The following is a 17,403-nucleotide window of genomic DNA, read 5'->3' as shown; positions in this document are numbered from 1 at the left end:
TGGGATCAAATCGCATTCAATTGCCTATTGATCGAATATGATAGACGGCGATGACAATTTCAAGATGCTGAAGATGTTTCTTGGCTTGATTGGCTTGAACGATATTAACTTGTTTGTGATGAATGAATCACCACTAGTTGCAACGGAATAATTGAAGAGAAGATTCTGAACCATACGACCAAGGCCAGTTAAAATATTTAACGAATATCGCGACATCCGCAATAATTTTCCCGTGGAAATTGGCTAAGTCTTTTCCAAGATAGATAGAAGACGTTTGCTCGTACATTGCATGGCGATAGTGATTAAAGCCATCAAAGGTTCTCCATAGATCAAGGCCCATGGGGGATCTTGCCCCCATTAGTTGAGCTAGATTTACGTACACAGCGGTTTAAAGCCCCCTTAAACTTGACTTCGTAAATAGTACTCGCTAGCTATAGTAAGTGCTCAGTACCATAAGTTATACCGTCAATGCCATAATTAGATATTTCAGCCATGCTCATAAATCGGCGACCTCGAAGAATCTTGTGATTGTTCATGGGACAGAAAAAGGGTAAAGGGGGAGGGGAAGCAAGCAAGACAAGAGCGGGCTCAAAGCCTACTAGCTAGGTGTTAGGTGTGTGATGAAATGTTTACTCGTGGCTTCCGATGTACCAAAATGGAGCCTCCCAGTCCCAGAACAGAAAACTATGCTTCCATTAATACAGACCAAGACTGTTCTCCAAATTGTCAAGAAATGCTTCCGTAACTCGTAACCAATCCAGTGAGTAACGACCATCGCATTCGGCTATCGTCTATCGGTCTCCAGGTCTGTACATTGTACCGGGGTACAAGTGCCCTGGAGTCTTCAGGCAACCACTATTCATATGCAACAACGATACGTTTTGGTAACTATCTCCATTTTTGGTCACAGTGTGCAAATATGTCCCCCAAAGAGCAGCAATTTACCACGATTAGATTACCGTCGCCGTTGCTCATTACTAACCACTAGACCTTAGACCCTGCCTGGTTAGCACAGAGCAGACTGAATCGTTTACACCTCCATCACAGCAACTGCATCGCACGTTACTTCTGCGAGAGGAAGATGAATACGGTTTCTGGCGTGCAAGCGATTAGTTCTCTGTCTATAATCAACGTGTGCATCATGAGGGAAGACAGGAACGAAAAGAATGCCTCATAGGGAAAAGCGGGACGCAGTAAACGCAAATAGCTAGGAGCAGCTAGCAGACTGTGTGTTCTGTTCGTTCGTGCGCTCATTCATCCAACGGCATGGTTCATGGTTTGATAAAGGCTTCAAAATAGCTTTTGGGTTTGTGCTTCGCCAACGCCTAATGTGTGCTCATAGGGCTGGCGAGTTGTTAATAGAGTTTGCTTTTTCCTTCTTCTGACTGCTTCACCCCTAGGTACATATTGGCTGAATCTATCTCTGAAATCAAAAACTTAGTCAAAACCGATGAATCGCGAAATGTTTCTAAATTTACCTCCATTTCCATCACACACACACATCCATCTCTTTGTGTGAATTTCTCCGGTTGGTGGTTGGTGGGTGGTGGTTGGGTGCTGCTTTACGAGACAGACATCGATGGCACTCACTGATCTGGCGGGAATCTATTAATGGCCCTTAATTAATCCACATTTCCCATTTGGGAGATCTTGACTACGGAATTGGATCTTTAGTACGCCTCACACATGCATGTGGATGAATGTGCCCTTTTTAGGTTTGGACTCGGTGTCTATGGAAGGATGGTGTGGTGTGTTTATGTGTTCTGTGGCAGAATCGACTGCCCCAGCTGCACGGCGCACCTCCCGGCCGTTTTTAACAGGGTGCGCAAAGTGGCTTACAAGGGGGGGCATGCTGTGCAGGGTACTCAAAGTAATTGCAGGGGATTTCTTCTTCTAGGGTCTTGCAACAGGGTTTCGTCGTTTGTGTTGTAGAGTAGCTGAGCAAGAAGTGCGCCAGGATTCGGGGCCAAGTGGTTTGGGAATTCCGTATAGCTGCGTCAGTTTGGTTATCCCACATTCGCATATATATGGAGGAAGCCTCCCCAGTGTAGGGCATCTCAAGACCTTGTTGTAACAGCACTCCAGATCCTCCAAGGCTCCTCAGATCAGACTATATCTTCCACCTTTCTGCCTTTGATACCGAATTAGTACACTTTCATCACTTTGAACAAATTACCAACATGTCTCGACACAGCTACACATACTCTACGGCTACCGCCGCCAGACACATGACAACCCACGGCACCAGCAGTGCTTTCAGCAGCTCTGCCAATCCAGATGAAGATTGGACAAAGATCTCTGATCTTGCTGAGCGCAGAAGAATTCAGAATCGTATTGCTCAAAGAAACTACCGTAAGTTGTTCATGCAAAGTCTCAAATCATAAACAGCCACTGATTCCTTACCTCTAGGCAAGAAGCTCAAGAGACGTCTCGAAGATCTCGAGCGCAGAGCCGGTTCCTCTTCAGCTTCTCCACCTCAAGCGCATGCAGAGCTTCACCAACAGCCAGAGCGCAGCAACGAAAATCAACAATACCGAAGAAGCCCAGAACACATTCAACGACAAGTTTCCCCAAGACTTTTGCCCAGCCAGTACACACCTCCAATGCATAGCGATGACGAGATCATATTTGCTCAAAACTTCGATCGCGATGGATCTAGAACGCCACCTCTATTTACATACCATACATACCCCGCTCCAGAGGACATTTCCTACCCACCATACCCACATTCGCAGCCATACCGCGCAGTTTCCGACAGTGAACGATCAGAGGCATACCAACATTACATGGCACCAGTACCAGTTACCTTACCGTCCATGATGCATTTCAATGATGCGATCAAGCGAGAACCTGAAGATACCATGAGCCCATACAACATGAGCTACCAAGGCTTGCCAGCGATCGATATTCATTCTCATCACGGTTATGATAATCCTCATGTAAGGCACCCTCAAGCTGCAAAGCCACTTGGACTGGGTCCTAACAGATATATGCAGACGCCACCTTTGTCACACTCTTACGAGCATTCTACCACATGCTCCGAGTCCGGATATCAATATCCCACTACTCCTCTTTCTATGCCTCCCTCGCCTCGCATGATGACGCATATATGAGAGAGGGTATCAAAATAACAATTTGGGATATTTGGTTCTTTTGCTTGGGATATGTGAAACAGAGTTCGAAGTGCTCGACACTCGCTTTAGATGGATTGGGCATTGCTTGGAAACGAAGGAAGAATTGGTGGGGCAATCAATGGGAGTCAGGAGTGTACGGAGTTTGTTTTAGTGCTGGTAGAAATGAAGGAACGATCCTAATGTAAATACCCAGTACGATTAGTGTTTTTTCTCTTTCATTCTTTTGTATAGCAAAATTCGAAACGACTTCTCTACACAATGCCTTGCCATACTCTCAATGCCACTGTGATGTGTATTCCAAACAGTTCTTCAGTGATTTTCATTGCCGTGTGCCAAATGCCTCGTTCGGCATGGATATATTCATAGCCACCAACACACCACATATGCTTATTTGCACATTGAGATTTGACCTGCGCGGGCACCCGTCTCCGTTCCAACAGTCGAATGTGCGATTCAGACACAAAGATACGCCGTGGAATTGGGGGCCATCGTAGTTCGAGTAGAGCAAGGGGAGGATAAGGCCACAGAGTCTCGGTCGAAGGATCCGTAACTGACCAGTTTTTTTTTCCTCGCACAAACTCGGGTTATACTCCTTGAAGAACCATGCCCGAAATTGGTTCTCATACTAGCATCAAATTGCCGCATCGTACGGTTAGTGCATGCTTTGTTGTGAATCTCAACCAACGGTCCTGATCCTTGGAGTGTTAGCGGTCCTCACCCTACTGTTGGTGTTTGTTTTGTTGGTAGCGTTGTTGGAAAGCATTTCCAAGCATATCCAGATATCTTAATAAGTCCGAGTGTAGATGGCTCCCTGGCCGGTGGACAGGACAGGAGACAGGGCACTAACTAACCAATCTTACCCCCACAATTGCCATTGCTTGATTTGACGCACAGACAACAATACAGTGTCGAAGGTCAATACACGCGCTTAGGTAAGTTGACGAGATGATTTCCCAGAGAATTGGTAAATACGACGCGGTTGTAAGATGTAAATATAGATATATGTAATATCTGCAAATCTATTGGATCATCGACACGGCATGAGATTTGGAATTATTGCCTCCTGATCTTATCTTCAAAAGCACACAGGTAATTAAGGTCGTAATGAGAAGTATCTGAAAGCTTGCCTTAAGTTTGTTTTCATGGCTTGATGCAGAACCGAACGGAAGTTCCCTTTTGCTAGTACCAGGTAATATCTTAAACTTCACCCAACGTCAATTGAACCATTATCACTACCCAACATTACCATTGGCCATTTATCAGTGCCACCATAATCTAGAACCCATACAATATCGACAATACGATACCTCAAAAGAGTTTGCGCATCTAAAGGTTAAGAAATAATCAGTACCAATTCTGGCAATGGATCTTTTTGGTGGTTCAAAGTAAGCACAAGATCTCCGCAGAAGCATTCGTCAACCCTTTACTAACGCCTCATTTACCAAGACCCTGGTCGGCCCTTGACTGGACCTCAAGTGATGATAGAGTCCGGGGTGGAGCTTCACAATCTTATCTTGAATGTTCCACGTCTTCCTCCATAGCTACATTCAGGGGTACACTGGACATTAAAACTCTGGGGGGTGCAGGCTTTGCATCTCAGAGGACGGCTGCAGATCACACTGTAAGTTAGTATAGACGAGGCATGGGTTTCCTCAATCATCCCGGTGTTTCAAGTGAACTCAATGGAGCGCTTAATGTACACGCCAAACATGTTGCTTGCTTTCTATCCAGATCGGCTCTTATCGTTACATTGGTTCAAGAGCACCTGGTAATTTTACATGGCCTGCTCTGAGCTATTTTCATATCTACCTCCAGAGTCTCATTTCGGCTAGAACATCAAACATGCTTGTCGGGAGACAATCGGGGGTTGTCTGTACACGATCTAGAATGCTACAATCGTACATGGCTTCCAATCCCATTGCAACACTGTAGAATTCTGCTCTGCATAAGGCTGGGTACAGAGTTGTATCACTAGTCAGACGCAAATTTATGTCGCGTGGCGGCCGGAAATTAGACCTGTTTGTGGAGTTGGATACAGAAGCGTCTTTTCTTCTTCCCAGTAATGATGAATATACATTTTGGGCGATTCACGAAACCCTTTATCACAAATGTGTCAACTGGCGAGGGGCTTCACGCTAACAGCTAAATACATAGTGGGATCTCTCAGCGTACGATGGAATTTTACTCGATTTAGGAAAGAGCGATGGAAAAATGTACACCTTTATCCTCAAAGATGAACTACTTCCAAAAAGTCCCAATGGAAGAGAACAAAGCACGATTAGTTGGGAGTTTGACTTCAAGGGCCCGGGAGATCATTCATCGATCTTTGTGAAGTGGGCAGATTTGAAACCCACTTATAGGGGACGGGAAAAGAAAGATGCCATCCCTCTAGATTTGAAGAACATTAAAAGATTTAGTATTATGATGCGAAGGTAATTCTGTCAGTCAAATCGATACCATTTTTACTAACTTTGACAAGCTTTTTCGGCACCCAAGAAGGGGACTTTTCCCTGGGTGTCGTCTCGATATCCGCCATAACAGACAAAGAGAATATCGATACACCATATCGAGATGATCCCAATGAGAAAGGTTACACGGATTTGGATTCTAGAAAGGGTGAAGATGCCCCTACAATGCGGCAGAGCTGGATGGCCTGGTTCTTTGGGTGTAATGTATCATAGGAATCGACGGACCGGTACATACATGATTGGCCTCCACAGTGATTCCGGCGGCAATCTCATCGCGCCACGATATATCCACCCCCGCTTTCAACCTTGTCCACACGAGGTTCGTCTGAAACACCTTGTCAATTCTGGTGTTGGCCAATGAGCATTGGATACTACCGGAAGTCAGATGCTTATCCTATCCGGTTTCTTCATGCAACTGTGAAGAATGATCCACTATTCTTGACAGAGAAAGTCCGTTAAAGATTTCCGTCCGGAAGTATAATAAAATATTCTGTACCGCATTTAGATCTGCCACAAAACACCTGCGGTTGACAGTTGATGATTGAGACATTGGCTACCTCGGACCGAATTTAACTTGGACTAGCCATGTTTACACAAGTACGAGGAACCTCCTCATTCCTTCCGGATGTATGGTACTACCCTAAACAAGGCTTTCTCAAGATGTGCTTCATTCGACGAAACGATCCTAGAGTGTCACATGTGTCTTTTTTAATTGCCAAGATGTCAACGCTTTAACCCTTCATCGCATTTGTTAGCTACATATGTATGCTTCAATGAACCACGTAACTACCATGCTGCAGTGTAGTATTCGTATACACACTGTAATAAGCACTACATAAAGTTCCCCCGATTGAATGTCAGGTACCCTACGTTCTTCATTCTAGAAGCAATCTAGTTGTATTACTGTATTACATCGTGTGCGGCATATTTGAATTGAGATCTTACAAATTACTTGTTCAGTCGAATGCTATTCCTTCAACCCGTCGACCTTCCAGATCCTGTTTACCGCGATATAGTTGCGAGACCTGGTCATACTTATGAGAAACCCTGTATCCTCGTGCTCTACGCCGCAATACCACCCACACCTACAGTTGACTCCATTTTGCTTGTATGTTGACGAACCACTCCTAAATTCATCCCTGACAGCTGAATATTCCACGTTTTCTCCTTGCCTAACATCTCATCAACATCCACAGTTTTTTCTTTCATTCTTACTATACCCTTGCATACTATCGTACCGAGTACATTTAATCTGCCCCATAACGACGATTACTACGATGTATAGTAGCTCGCTTCGCTTCGTCTTGCGCCCTCAGCTCCTTCGCGCGAGTTATCTCAATTGGAGACAATTCTCCACAAACGGCACGCACGGGTAAATGTTATCAATCAATAGAGAACTCTTACGTCTGCCAATTCAAATGTACAACATATTGAGGCTTTCAATCTTGTGTCTCGGGATATACGGCATATCCCCCAAGAGTTTAGTGTTTGAATTTTAATTGTTTAAATTATATGGATTATTTTACAATGATTCTGTACATTTTATCTTCTCCAAAACAGGGCTGATGGGGAGAAAGCGAGGCATTGCTAAAGAACTAGTCTTGGAATTACATAAATTATTATTGTCACAATCGACCCATTCATTTCAATTTCAATCCCAAAATTTAACACACATTAAATACTGTGGAGTATCTATCCACTCACACGTTACCTCCATCCTCCTACTATACCTTCTTGATTCACCACAAGGCAGCACAAACTTCAAAGGTTATTTATATCTTCAAGATTTTCCCTTTTAACCTTGTTCTCCGGATGTACGGATCGTCCTTCAGAATCCAGAGTCTAGACACTTGCACTCGATACGATTTACCCCAAAGAGACATTTCCCCCATTCTCATGCATACAATTGTATCCAATTTCAAAATCCTACTTCTTGCTCGTCTATTTTCTTCCCTGTGTTTTGTAACCCTTACTGAAGATGAATAAGTACCATACCTATTACCTACTAGGCCCTCACTGGTGCTCAACTAAGACTGATTGGATATCACAGTACCTATACGAGAGCACTATGCACTCCTCTATCACACGTCCACTCGAACCACGTTTTACTCGGCCCCCATTACTCACTCTCCTTGCTCTCCTTACTCATCCATCACAAATTAAATCATGACCCAACCAACTGCACATCATACTAACCACCACCCCCAATTATGCCAGGATGTTCCAAAATTGGAAAACTTCTAGAAATGGCCACTGCATACTTCTTTCTGGCTACAACAAATATTACAAAGTACATTCATTCATTGCTCAGTGTATGTATCGCTGAGTCACAGGCAGACCCGTCGAAAATGAGGTAAGACGGGTATTACCCTCCCTATCTTCGAAGCAGATCGCCTTACCTCTCTCCCCGAAGATTCAGTCAGGTACGTACGTACGAACGCGTACACGCGGAGCCATTCATCTGATTCCATTCCGAACGGTACGAGTCCCATCTGCAAAATCCCGCATGTTCGTGCAGGTACGAGATGCAGGCTTACATACTCGATCTTCGAGCCTGAGCAGGCTGGTGCAAGTTTGTTGCGGCGCTGAGAATGGGCTATCGATGCCAGATGACGGGATTTGATGTGTTTCTATTCTTCTCCTTTTTGTTCCTTTCTTTCTTTTTTTCTTTCTTTCTTTCTTTCTTTCTTTCTTTAAGTTTAGTGGCGATGGTTTGATACATCAATTAAAGAATTCACAACATGCTTGATGATATCGGCGAAGCCATGTGTGTGGTGTGTTCTCTGTAGCCAGATGTCACTCGTAGTACCACAAACAAGCAGCAGCACAGCTCCAGCTCCAGCCGTAAAACACGAAAGAAAGTGAGCCGCCGCCAGAAACTCTCCTCTGCAGTCGTCCATAAAAATAGACACAGTCCATTCATTTCTCCTTGTCCGATCTTGACTTCCCTTGCCTTTCCTATCCCATGACTACTACACGTACACAAATCTCCATCCCGAGATTCCCAAATCGGAAAAATCGCGCGCCGCTTGCATCGCTGTCTGTGCTACCACACCATTTTGCATCTCATACATCATATAGTATACATCATACAGTATACCCCAATCAAACCACTCCACGCCCCATTTATACACCAAGCCCTACCATATATATATATATATAACCTACATAGCAGAAATACCAAGCACCATACACTCCGCTCCCCTAACACACCACCACCAATTCCACACCGCCTTGCCCACTCTACATATTTGCAGCGTGCAATGCAGTCTTACATCTCCGCGTCGAAACATGCTATGTTTTGGGAAGAACGCGAGATGATGACATATTTCATATTCATACATGTTTTCTTGTGCATTCTACTTTGCTGCGAATATCAAACAAATGAGGGGAAAAAAATAGAAACATGATGGAGAGCGCCCATTGCTACATTACAATACACGACTACCTCCACATATACATACATACATATATACATACATATATACATACATATATACATACATATATACATACATATATACATAGCAAACACACCAGCGCCATTACCAGCCAGCCAGCCAAAAAAAAAAAGAGAGAAAGAAAAGAGGCAGTGTAACCCATCACATCACATCACATCACATCAAATCAAATCATTACCCCATCTATCCCCATCACCACAACTTCCAACCCCCGAGCCAAAAAAAATAAAACAAAAATAAAAATAAAGATATAGAATCCCCAAACACAACAACTCAACTAAAACCCACAACTCTATACTTCACTCCATGCACATCCCAAATTCCATCCATGTTCCATGCAGGAGACATGTATAATATTCCTCCTATACCGCACTGCGTGAATTCCATCCCAGAATGCAACATCGGCACATGGCGTTATTGTTTTTGAGGATTAAGGTTCTCTAGATGAACACTAAACTGTGCATCTGAATGCGAATACCACCCAGCAATCCAACCCGTCTCTCTACTCTAAATTTCCACCCTCAACCCTATCCATCCCTCATTTGTAAATGGCAACTTGTGATTATCTCGATACTAATCAAAATCAGAACTGCAAGCAACAATTTGCATCTGGCAAAACTCAACGCTAAACGAAGCATTTGACCGAGTACATTGATCGTATGTACTTTCCCATCGAAGCTTGCTTCTAGAAGATAGGATAGTTGTCCACTGGCCCAGCAGCAGTAGTGCATTCGTCTGTGTACCTTTGCCAGAGTCGTCTAAGCGTTTTTTTCCATTTCTCTCGTCCCCCCTTCGTCTTCCCATCTCCTCTACTCTGCTTTGCCCTACCTTACCTTGAATTTACCTCATATATCTACACAAAGAACGTACAATGCCTACATCTTCCCCTGTTATAGACCCTCCCTATGACCAATTACCACCTCAAGAAGCCCTGCATATTGCTCTACCAGAACCCAGGGACCAAAGAACTAACATCCCCAAACGGCTCTCTGCCACTGTCTCGCATGCATACATATGCAACTCCTGCTTGTACATCTCGGCATCTATCTAAAACCACGAAACGAAATGACATGAGATGCAATGACACAAGGGAGATCAGATGAAAATGATGCAGGCGAGAAGGGGGTGTACTTGGGTCAAGCGAGTGCAGCATGGTACCTGACCAAGAGCAGATCCAGATATCTGTTAGTAATCATCATTAAGTCTTTTCTTGGAAACAAACACATAAATCATCATGAATTGAAGCGGCACTGGCAATAACAAGCTGGTCTGTTTTCATTCATATGCGACTTTTGTGTAGCATTTTAGTTTACATATTCCCATTCCCATCTGCACTCCGAGGACCGGAGGCAATCGGTGTCTCATCTGCATTTTGTGCGATGTTGCAAGTTCCCGAATGTCTCAGGTCCAATCCAAGACTCAGACTAAATTCAAGCCGTTATGGTGTCAAGATCCATCTATAGTCTTTCACCAGCAGCTGCCTTAGCCTCACCATACTTCTTCAATCTGATAGATTGAACGCTGATGAAACCAGTAGTATCCGCAGGAGCGAATGAACCAATTTCGTCCATTGAACTCTCGCTTGCATCGTACAACTTCTCGGTCTCTGAGGAACGACCCAAGACACTGAAGGTACCCTTGTACACACGGCATCTGACTTGTCCATTGACATTCTTCTGGGAAGCAACGATAGATTCCTCGATGAACTCACGCTCAGGAGAGAAGTAAAGACCATTGTAAAGGATCTTAGAGTAGTTGTAGGTGACGAATTGGTCACGAAGAGCACGGACTTCACGGTCCATAACCAAACCTTCGAGATCAACGTGGGCGGAGCGGAGACATGTGAGACCAGGAGTTTCATAACATCCACGGGACTTGAGACCGATGAAACGATTCTCAACGATATCGATACGTCCAACACCGTGACGACGAGCAATGGCGTTGGATTCGAGGAAGAGCTCGACTGAATCAGTGATGGTCTTGCCATTTGTGATGAGCTTCTTTGGGAGACCCTTCTCGAAAACGAGAGTGAAGTCTTCTGGCTGATCAGGAGCCTTCAATGGATCAACAGTCAACTTCCACATATCCTCTGGAGGGGTGACATCTGGATCCTCCAAGATACCAGCTTCGTAACTGCAGTGTGCCAAGTTCTCGTCCATACTCCATGGCTTTGCCTTTGTGCTGCTGACTGGAATGCCTGCCTTAGCAGCATACTCGAGAAGATCGTTGCGGCCTGCGAAACGCTCGTAGAATTCTGGTAGACGCCATGGGGCAATGACTTTAATGGTTGGTTGAAGAGCATAGAATGCGAGTTCGAATCGAACTTGGTCGTTACCCTTTCCAGTGCAACCGTGAGATACAGCAATACATCCTTCCTTTTGGGCGACTGTGATTTGTGCACGAGCAATGACTGGACGGGCAAGAGATGTACCTATATTCCGACCCCATTAGCCTCGAAACTCTCCTTAGGTCTTCTGATATAGTATATGTGCATGACTCACCCAACAAGTATACGTTCTCGTAGATGGCGTTGCATTGGACGGCAGGGAAGCAAAGTTCGTCAACGAATTCTCTGGATGCAATGTCAATTGAGATCTCCCACATGAATGGACAAGTTTGCATACCTCTTCAAATCCTCAACGTAGCATGCAACAGCTCCAATCTTCATAGCCTTAGCTTTGGCAGCTTCGAAGTCCTCTGCTCTCTCATTAGTAAAGTCTTGCTTCTCGTAGAAATGTAGAGTATCGTACCCTCTTGGCCGACATCGGCCATGAAGCAGACAACATCATATCCCTTCTCAATCAACCAAGCCAAGATACAGCTGGTATCCAAACCACCACTGTAGGCGAGACAGACCTGAAATCAACAAGCATCAGCTCAAGCTCTGTTCCCCTCTATTCTGTGCACAATTGAGGTTGAATCTTACCTTATCCTTTGCCATTTTGAAGTTTTGTATATGTGAAAATTGTATGAGGAGTAATTGAAGAGGTCAAGTTTGTTTATATTCTTGGAAAGTTATGAGTAATGTCAGTTGTGGATTCAATTGAGGGACGGGCCCCAACAATAGTCTATGAAATGGTGGGGTTGACCTACGTGCTCTCCTTCAATGTTTTTCTTTATCAGACCAAAATTTTCACCTCTTCAGCCACAAAGATAACCGAATGAGGTTAGTTGAAATTGCCAGCCTTACCATATTCCCCTGTCAGATGTGGCAGTTAAAGAGAAGACAGCCAATTGAAACGTTCTGACCAAAATACATGACATGAAGTTCTTATCAGAAGACGAGAAAAGAATTTTCGTGACTGATGCAGTGTTGCATGTATGGAAGTGGAAACTTAAGTACACCCGACATTGACCGTTAGTGCCTCTGTAGATATTTCCTAAATGCATGTTCAACTGATTTCAGAAACTGATACTTTTCAAGTGGAGCGATTCTAATCGACTTGAATTGTCTCAAGACTCTTCTCGTGTGCATTGAGGTGTGAGCATGGAAGTGATGATCTTGACGATATGGAACCACTCAAAATGAATGTAGAGAAGATACCCTGACAGTCCATCGCAATAATAAATGCGTGAAACCTTATCTTAGCAGGGGTCTCAGTAGACTCTTTCGGTATTAGGTGGGATATTTAGCACATTTGACATCACCATATAAATTTGCAGTAGGCATCAAGTTGTAAAATAGTCTTGACTTCTTAATCCATCAAGATGAACTACTCCATAGGGTATCGACGATGTGTAGTCGCTCTACGCCCTCAATACCACTCGCTCCTAATTAACAAAAAGACTAAAACAAACCACACTTCAGAAATTATCAACCTTGCTATCAATAAATATGATTCGACATCGTGTTGCTACTAATGCAAGATTAGTAACCAGCCCGTCGTTTTCTCAAAGAAGCAAAGTAGGAATGACATCAGATATCTATTCCTCGCCCTCAATTGGGACCTCCTCTTCGTACTCCTCCTCTCCCTCAGAGATCGAGGCATCCTGGTATTGTTGATACTCGGAAACCAAATCGTTCATGTTGGACTCAGCCTCAGTGAACTCCATCTCGTCCATACCTTCACCAGTGTACCAATGCAAGAAAGCCTTTCTTCTGAACATAGCAGTGAATTGATCACCGACACGCTTGAAAAGTTCTTGGATGGATGTCGAGTTACCAACGAAGGTGGAGGACATCTTGAGACCACGGGGAGGAATGGAGCAAAGGGCGGTTTGGACGTTGTTAGGGATCCACTCAACGAAGTAGGATGAGTTCTTGTTTTGGACGTTGCGCATTTGGTCCTCAACCTCCTTCATGGAAACCTTACCACGGCTACAGAAAGTTAGTTTCTACAAGATTTTGGCAGATTGATTACAGGGCAAACTTACAAAATGGCAGAGCATGTCAAGTAACGACCGTTACGGAAATCGGAAGCGGCCATCATGTTCTTAGGGTCGTACATTTGTTGAGTCAACTCTGGAACGGTGACAGCACGGAAAGAGTGTGCGCCACGACTGGTCAAAGGAGCAAATCCAACCATGAAGAAATGGAGACGGGGGAATGGAACCATGTTAACAGCCAACTTTCGGAGATCTGAGTTAAGTTGACCAGGGAAACGGAGACAGGTGGTAACACCGGACATGACGGCGGAAACCAAGTGGTTAAGATCTCCGTAAGATGGGTTGCTGAGCTTCAAGGTTCTCATGCAAATATCGTAAAGAGCCTCGTTATCGATACAGAAGGTCGCGTCAGAGTTCTCAACCAATTGATGGACAGAGAGAGTTGCGTTATATGGCTCGACAACGGTATCGGAAACCTTTGGCGATGGGACGACGGAGAAGGTAGCCATCATACGATCTGGGAACTCCTCGCGGATCTTGGAGATCAAAAGCGTACCCATACCGGCACCAGTTCCACCACCGAGAGAGTGGGTAATTTGGAATCCTTGAAGGCAGTCACAGCCTTCAGCTTCACGACGGACAACATCAAGAACTTGGTCGACAAGCTCAGCACCCTCAGTGTAATGACCCTTAGCCCAGTTGTTACCAGCACCAGATTGACCGAAAACGAAGTTGTCGGGACGGAAGAGTTGACCGAAAGGACCGGCACGGACAGCATCCATGGTACCTGGCTCCAAATCGACGAGGACGGCACGGGGAACATACTTGTTGCCAGAAGCCTTATAGGGGTTAGCGGACGGTTTTCGCAGAGTCGAAATTGTGTATATATACCTCGTTGAAGTAGACGTTCATACGCTCAAGTTGGAGATCGGATGTACCATTATAGCTGTAAACAATATCAGTAACGTTTCAAGTACGAGAAGAATTTGTGATTTTACTTACACACCGGAACCGTCAAGACCGTGCTCGCCAGAGATAGTTTGCCTGTGATATGGTTAGTTGCAATCTGAGGTTGTCGCGAAGCAGAGCTTTCGCAGATCCGAGATCTCGTACCAGAAAGCAGCACCAATTTGGTTACCCTGAGCAGATTGTCAGCAAAGCTCATAGAATACATTTGGATGGGTTTACTTACACATTGGCCGGTTTGAAGATGGACCTGTAGATTGAAAAGTTACTTGGTCAGCGATATGTTACTTTTAAAAAATATATAGTGGGGTGCTTTTCAGGGGTAAAGTCGACGCGTCTTGCAAGAAGGCGTAGAAATCGTAAATGAAGAGAGAGGAATACATACAATCTCACGCATTTTGAAGGTTGATTTAGGATCTTGTGTTGAGGTATTGAGATATGGGAGTTTGGGTATTGAGAAGTCGAGGTTGAGGATAGAGAAGTATTAAGAGGTTAAGGATTGCTGAGATGTCCTTGTGGATAGTGGAGTTTGTTGTTCACCGCTAGGCAGGAGTAATCGGTAAACAAATAAAACGCTAGTGGGGATTAATTTCCTCAACGGGCTTAGTAAGTCGGACAGCGGAAAACTGCAGATCACGTGAAAATAAACTTGCGGATTGTGAGGCAATTCGCATCAAAGTAGTCGATTCGTGTAGAGGGTCCCTTTGTTGGCGGTACGAATTGATATTTTACTTTCTGTATCATATTAATCATCATGGAGAACGAAATCAAAGCTTTCTTACCCAACATTGATCCGGTTCTATCGGAATATTCAGTTGGGTACCTCACCCATGCATCAAATGCATATGTCGAGGCAGACCAAAATGGTCCATCACCATTATCAGAAGCAGCCGTTGCTATCTCCGCGCTCTTACTATCAGCTTCTGGTGATCCGAGCCCAGAGAATCAGTCAAAGATCAATCAAATAGTGGAGAAATGGGTTCAAAAATTTGATAGCAGTGGGCAAAACAAGCAGCTCTCTTCCGCTGCCAAACGACTAGACCAAGCCATCCAAGTTGGGGCTCAGAGGAATATGTCGTCTACTTTGGGTGTATCTCTTGGAGGTGTTGATTTGGAATCCGCAAATGTTAGAAAAGTAGAGTCGAGGGTTGATAAAAAGAAGTTGGAGAAAGCAGAAAGAAAGATTGCTGCTAAACAAAGCAAGAAGGAATTCAAGGCCGTCGAGTATGAGGCTTCTAAACTTATCAATCAACCCGATGACGCCCAGTCATATGAAGAGTTCTTCATGGCTGTCAATCCTTTGCAATTGGGATCAGGTCAATCGACAAAGAGCAAGGACATCAAGGTGGACAATATCGACGTTTCTATTGGTGGTTTAAGAATTTTGTCAGATACAAATTTGACCTTGGCTTATGGCCGAAGATATGGTTTGGTTGGTCAGAACGGTATCGGAAAGTCTACTTTATTGAGAGCTTTGGCAAGGAGAGAATTGGCCGTACCTACCCACATTTCCATTCTTCACGTCGAGCAAGAAATCAGTGGAGATGATACACCTGCATTACAAGCTGTACTTGATGCTGATGTGTGGAGAAAACACTTACTTGCCGAACAAGTCAAAATCTCCAAACAACTTGCAGACATGGAAGCAGAACGATCATCAATGGCTGATACCTCTGAGCAAGCGGAGAAGCTCGACAAAGAGCGTGAGGGTCTCGATCAAACATTGGGTGATATTCAAGGCAAGCTTGCAGAGATGGAATCTGATAAAGCCGAATCTCGAGCTGCAACCATTTTGGCAGGTCTTGGTTTCTCTCCTGAACGACAACAATTTGCTACCAAGACATTCTCTGGTGGTTGGCGTATGCGTTTGGCATTGGCTAGAGCTCTGTTCTGTGAACCTGATCTTCTACTTCTTGACGAACCGTCTAACATGTTGGACGTTCCTTCTATTACTTTCCTGGCCAACTACCTTCAAGGATATCCAAGTACTGTTTTGGTAGTTTCTCACGACAGAGCATTCCTGAACGAAGTTGCAACTGATATCATCCATCAACATTCCGAACGTCTCGACTACTACAAGGGTGCCAATTTCGAATCTTTCTATGCTACAAAGGAAGAACGCCGCAAGACAGCACAACGAGAATACGAGAACCAAATGGTTCAACGTGCTCATCTCCAAGCATTCATCGACAAGTTCCGTTACAACGCTGCCAAATCCTCCGAAGCCCAATCCAGAATCAAGAAGTTGGAAAAGATGCCGATCCTCGAAGCCCCCGAATCCGTCTACACGGTTCATTTCAAATTCCCCGAGGTGGAAAAACTTTCTCCCCCAATTGTTCAAATGACCGATGTATCCTTCGGCTATACTCCCGACAAGCCCCTACTCCGCAACGTCGATCTGGACGTACAACTCGACTCCCGAATTGGTATCGTCGGACCCAACGGAGCCGGTAAAACCACCGTCCTCAAACTTCTCATCGGAAAGCTCTCTCCTACCGGAGGACTTATTTCTCAAAACCCTCGACTCCGCATTGGTTTCTTCGCGCAACATCACGTCGATGCTCTCGATCTAACCACCAGCGCCGTCGGCTTCATGACCAAGACCTACCCCGGAAAAACCGACGAAGAATATCGTCGCCACCTCGGTGCTTTCGGTATAACCGGTATGACTGGTCTTCAGAAGATGGAACTCCTTTCCGGAGGTCAAAAGTCTCGTGTCGCATTCGCCTGTCTATCTCTACAAAACCCACACATCTTGGTTCTTGACGAACCTTCCAATCACTTGGATATTGAAGCTATGGATGCGTTGAGTCAAGCATTGAATGCATTCCAAGGTGGTGTGCTGATGGTTAGTCACGATGTTACAATGTTGCAAACAGTTTGCACAAGTCTTTGGGTTTGTGACAATGGAACAGTTGAGAAATTCCCTGGAGATGTCCAGGCGTACAAGAAGAGAATCACAGCACAGGCGGATGCAAGTGGTGTTGTGCAGGCTCATTAGGAAACATTCAAAAAATTACAATTTGTCGATTTATCAAAGTTCAAGTC

At 44.6% G+C, this 17,403-nt stretch overlaps 6 protein-coding genes across 8 annotated transcripts; 4 read left to right on the top strand and 2 right to left on the bottom strand.

Moving 5' to 3' along the window:
• Positions 1-1,859: 1,859 nt before the first annotated feature.
• BCIN_01g08080 (hypothetical protein) lies at positions 1,860-3,392 on the top strand. Of its 2 annotated transcripts, XM_024690736.1 has the most exons (3): positions 1,860-2,352; positions 2,410-2,939; positions 2,997-3,392. In XM_024690736.1, exons 1-3 carry the CDS (start codon positions 2,181-2,183, stop codon positions 3,111-3,113), a joined length of 819 nt encoding a protein of 272 aa, XP_024546505.1. In that variant the 5' UTR covers positions 1,860-2,180; the 3' UTR covers positions 3,114-3,392. The 2 variants fall into 2 exon arrangements, with proteins under 2 accessions (XP_024546505.1, XP_001561033.1); XM_001560983.2 differs by having other exon boundaries at positions 2,410-3,392.
• A 739-nt stretch (positions 3,393-4,131) lies between these two features.
• On the top strand, positions 4,132-6,117 carry BCIN_01g08070 (hypothetical protein). Its single transcript, XM_024690735.1, has 4 exons — positions 4,132-4,519; positions 4,581-4,755; positions 5,289-5,566; positions 5,614-6,117. The coding sequence occupies exons 1-4, from the start codon at positions 4,497-4,499 to the stop codon at positions 5,813-5,815; spliced, it is 678 nt and encodes a 225-aa protein (XP_024546504.1). The 5' UTR covers positions 4,132-4,496; the 3' UTR covers positions 5,816-6,117.
• Positions 6,118-6,517: 400 nt separating this feature from the next.
• On the top strand, positions 6,518-7,129 carry BCIN_01g08060 (hypothetical protein). Its single transcript, XM_024690734.1, has 2 exons — positions 6,518-6,710; positions 6,799-7,129. Exons 1-2 carry the CDS (start codon positions 6,567-6,569, stop codon positions 6,976-6,978), a joined length of 324 nt encoding a protein of 107 aa, XP_024546503.1. The 5' UTR covers positions 6,518-6,566; the 3' UTR covers positions 6,979-7,129.
• Positions 7,130-10,288: 3,159 nt separating this feature from the next.
• Bcass1 lies at positions 10,289-12,346 on the bottom strand. Of its 2 annotated transcripts, XM_024690733.1 has the most exons (6): positions 12,157-12,346; positions 11,990-12,069; positions 11,814-11,919; positions 11,688-11,760; positions 11,565-11,635; positions 10,289-11,494 (listed from the first exon to the last, which is right to left on the bottom strand). In XM_024690733.1, the coding sequence occupies exons 2-6, from the start codon at positions 12,002-12,004 to the stop codon at positions 10,521-10,523; spliced, it is 1,239 nt and encodes a 412-aa protein (XP_024546501.1). In that variant the 5' UTR covers positions 12,005-12,069; positions 12,157-12,346; the 3' UTR covers positions 10,289-10,520. The 2 variants fall into 2 exon arrangements, with proteins under 2 accessions (XP_024546501.1, XP_024546502.1); XM_024690732.1 differs by lacking the exon at positions 12,157-12,346 and having other exon boundaries at positions 11,990-12,153.
• A 141-nt stretch (positions 12,347-12,487) lies between these two features.
• Positions 12,488-14,893, bottom strand: BctubA. Its single transcript, XM_024690731.1, has 7 exons — positions 14,741-14,893; positions 14,582-14,605; positions 14,503-14,528; positions 14,392-14,433; positions 14,281-14,335; positions 13,438-14,228; positions 12,488-13,381 (listed from the first exon to the last, which is right to left on the bottom strand). The coding sequence occupies exons 1-7, from the start codon at positions 14,750-14,752 to the stop codon at positions 12,988-12,990; spliced, it is 1,344 nt and encodes a 447-aa protein (XP_024546500.1). The 5' UTR covers positions 14,753-14,893; the 3' UTR covers positions 12,488-12,987.
• A 156-nt stretch (positions 14,894-15,049) lies between these two features.
• Positions 15,050-17,399, top strand: Bcgcn20. The gene has a single exon (XM_001560988.2). It carries the CDS (start codon positions 15,110-15,112, stop codon positions 17,354-17,356), a length of 2,247 nt encoding a protein of 748 aa, XP_001561038.1. The 5' UTR covers positions 15,050-15,109; the 3' UTR covers positions 17,357-17,399.
• The last annotated feature ends 4 nt before the right edge of the window (positions 17,400-17,403 follow it).

Source organism: Botrytis cinerea, chromosome 1, assembly GCF_000143535.2.
Source record: "Botrytis cinerea B05.10 chromosome 1, complete sequence".
NCBI classification, from domain to species: Eukaryota; Fungi; Ascomycota; class Leotiomycetes; order Helotiales; family Sclerotiniaceae; genus Botrytis; species Botrytis cinerea.
This window is presented reverse-complemented; position numbering and strand designations above follow the sequence as displayed.

Excerpts from the sequence above, each read along its gene's own strand:
- BCIN_01g08080 (XM_001560983.2), top strand. The coding sequence starts at position 2,181 with ATGTCTCGACACAGCTACACATACTCTACGGCTACCGCCGCCAGACAC. Across the intron at positions 2,353-2,409 it reads TATTGCTCAAAGAAACTACC|GCAAGAAGCTCAAGAGACGT; the intron begins GTAAGTTGTTCA and ends CCTTACCTCTAG.
- BCIN_01g08070 (XM_024690735.1), top strand. The coding sequence starts at position 4,497 with ATGGATCTTTTTGGTGGTTCAAA. Across the intron at positions 4,756-5,288 it reads GGACGGCTGCAGATCACACT|TGGGATCTCTCAGCGTACGA; the intron begins GTAAGTTAGTAT and ends CTAAATACATAG. Across the intron at positions 5,567-5,613 it reads TTTAGTATTATGATGCGAAG|CTTTTTCGGCACCCAAGAAG; the intron begins GTAATTCTGTCA and ends AACTTTGACAAG.
- BCIN_01g08060 (XM_024690734.1), top strand. The coding sequence starts at position 6,567 with ATGCTATTCCTTCAACCCGTCGACCTTCCAGATCCTGTTTACCGCGAT. Across the intron at positions 6,711-6,798 it reads CAGTTGACTCCATTTTGCTT|TTTTTTCTTTCATTCTTACT; the intron begins GTATGTTGACGA and ends CAACATCCACAG.
- Bcass1 (XM_024690733.1), bottom strand. Across the intron at positions 11,761-11,813 it reads GGCCGATGTCGGCCAAGAGG|AGGACTTCGAAGCTGCCAAA; the intron begins GTACGATACTCT and ends ATGAGAGAGCAG. Across the intron at positions 11,495-11,564 it reads CGAGAACGTATACTTGTTGG|GTACATCTCTTGCCCGTCCA; the intron begins GTGAGTCATGCA and ends GTCGGAATATAG.
- BctubA (XM_024690731.1), bottom strand. Across the intron at positions 14,529-14,581 it reads ATCTTCAAACCGGCCAATGT|GGTAACCAAATTGGTGCTGC; the intron begins GTAAGTAAACCC and ends CAATCTGCTCAG. Across the intron at positions 13,382-13,437 it reads TTGACATGCTCTGCCATTTT|CCGTGGTAAGGTTTCCATGA; the intron begins GTAAGTTTGCCC and ends AACTTTCTGTAG.
- Bcgcn20 (XM_001560988.2), top strand. The coding sequence starts at position 15,110 with ATGGAGAACGAAATCAAAGCTTTCTTACCCAACATTGATCCGGTTCTA.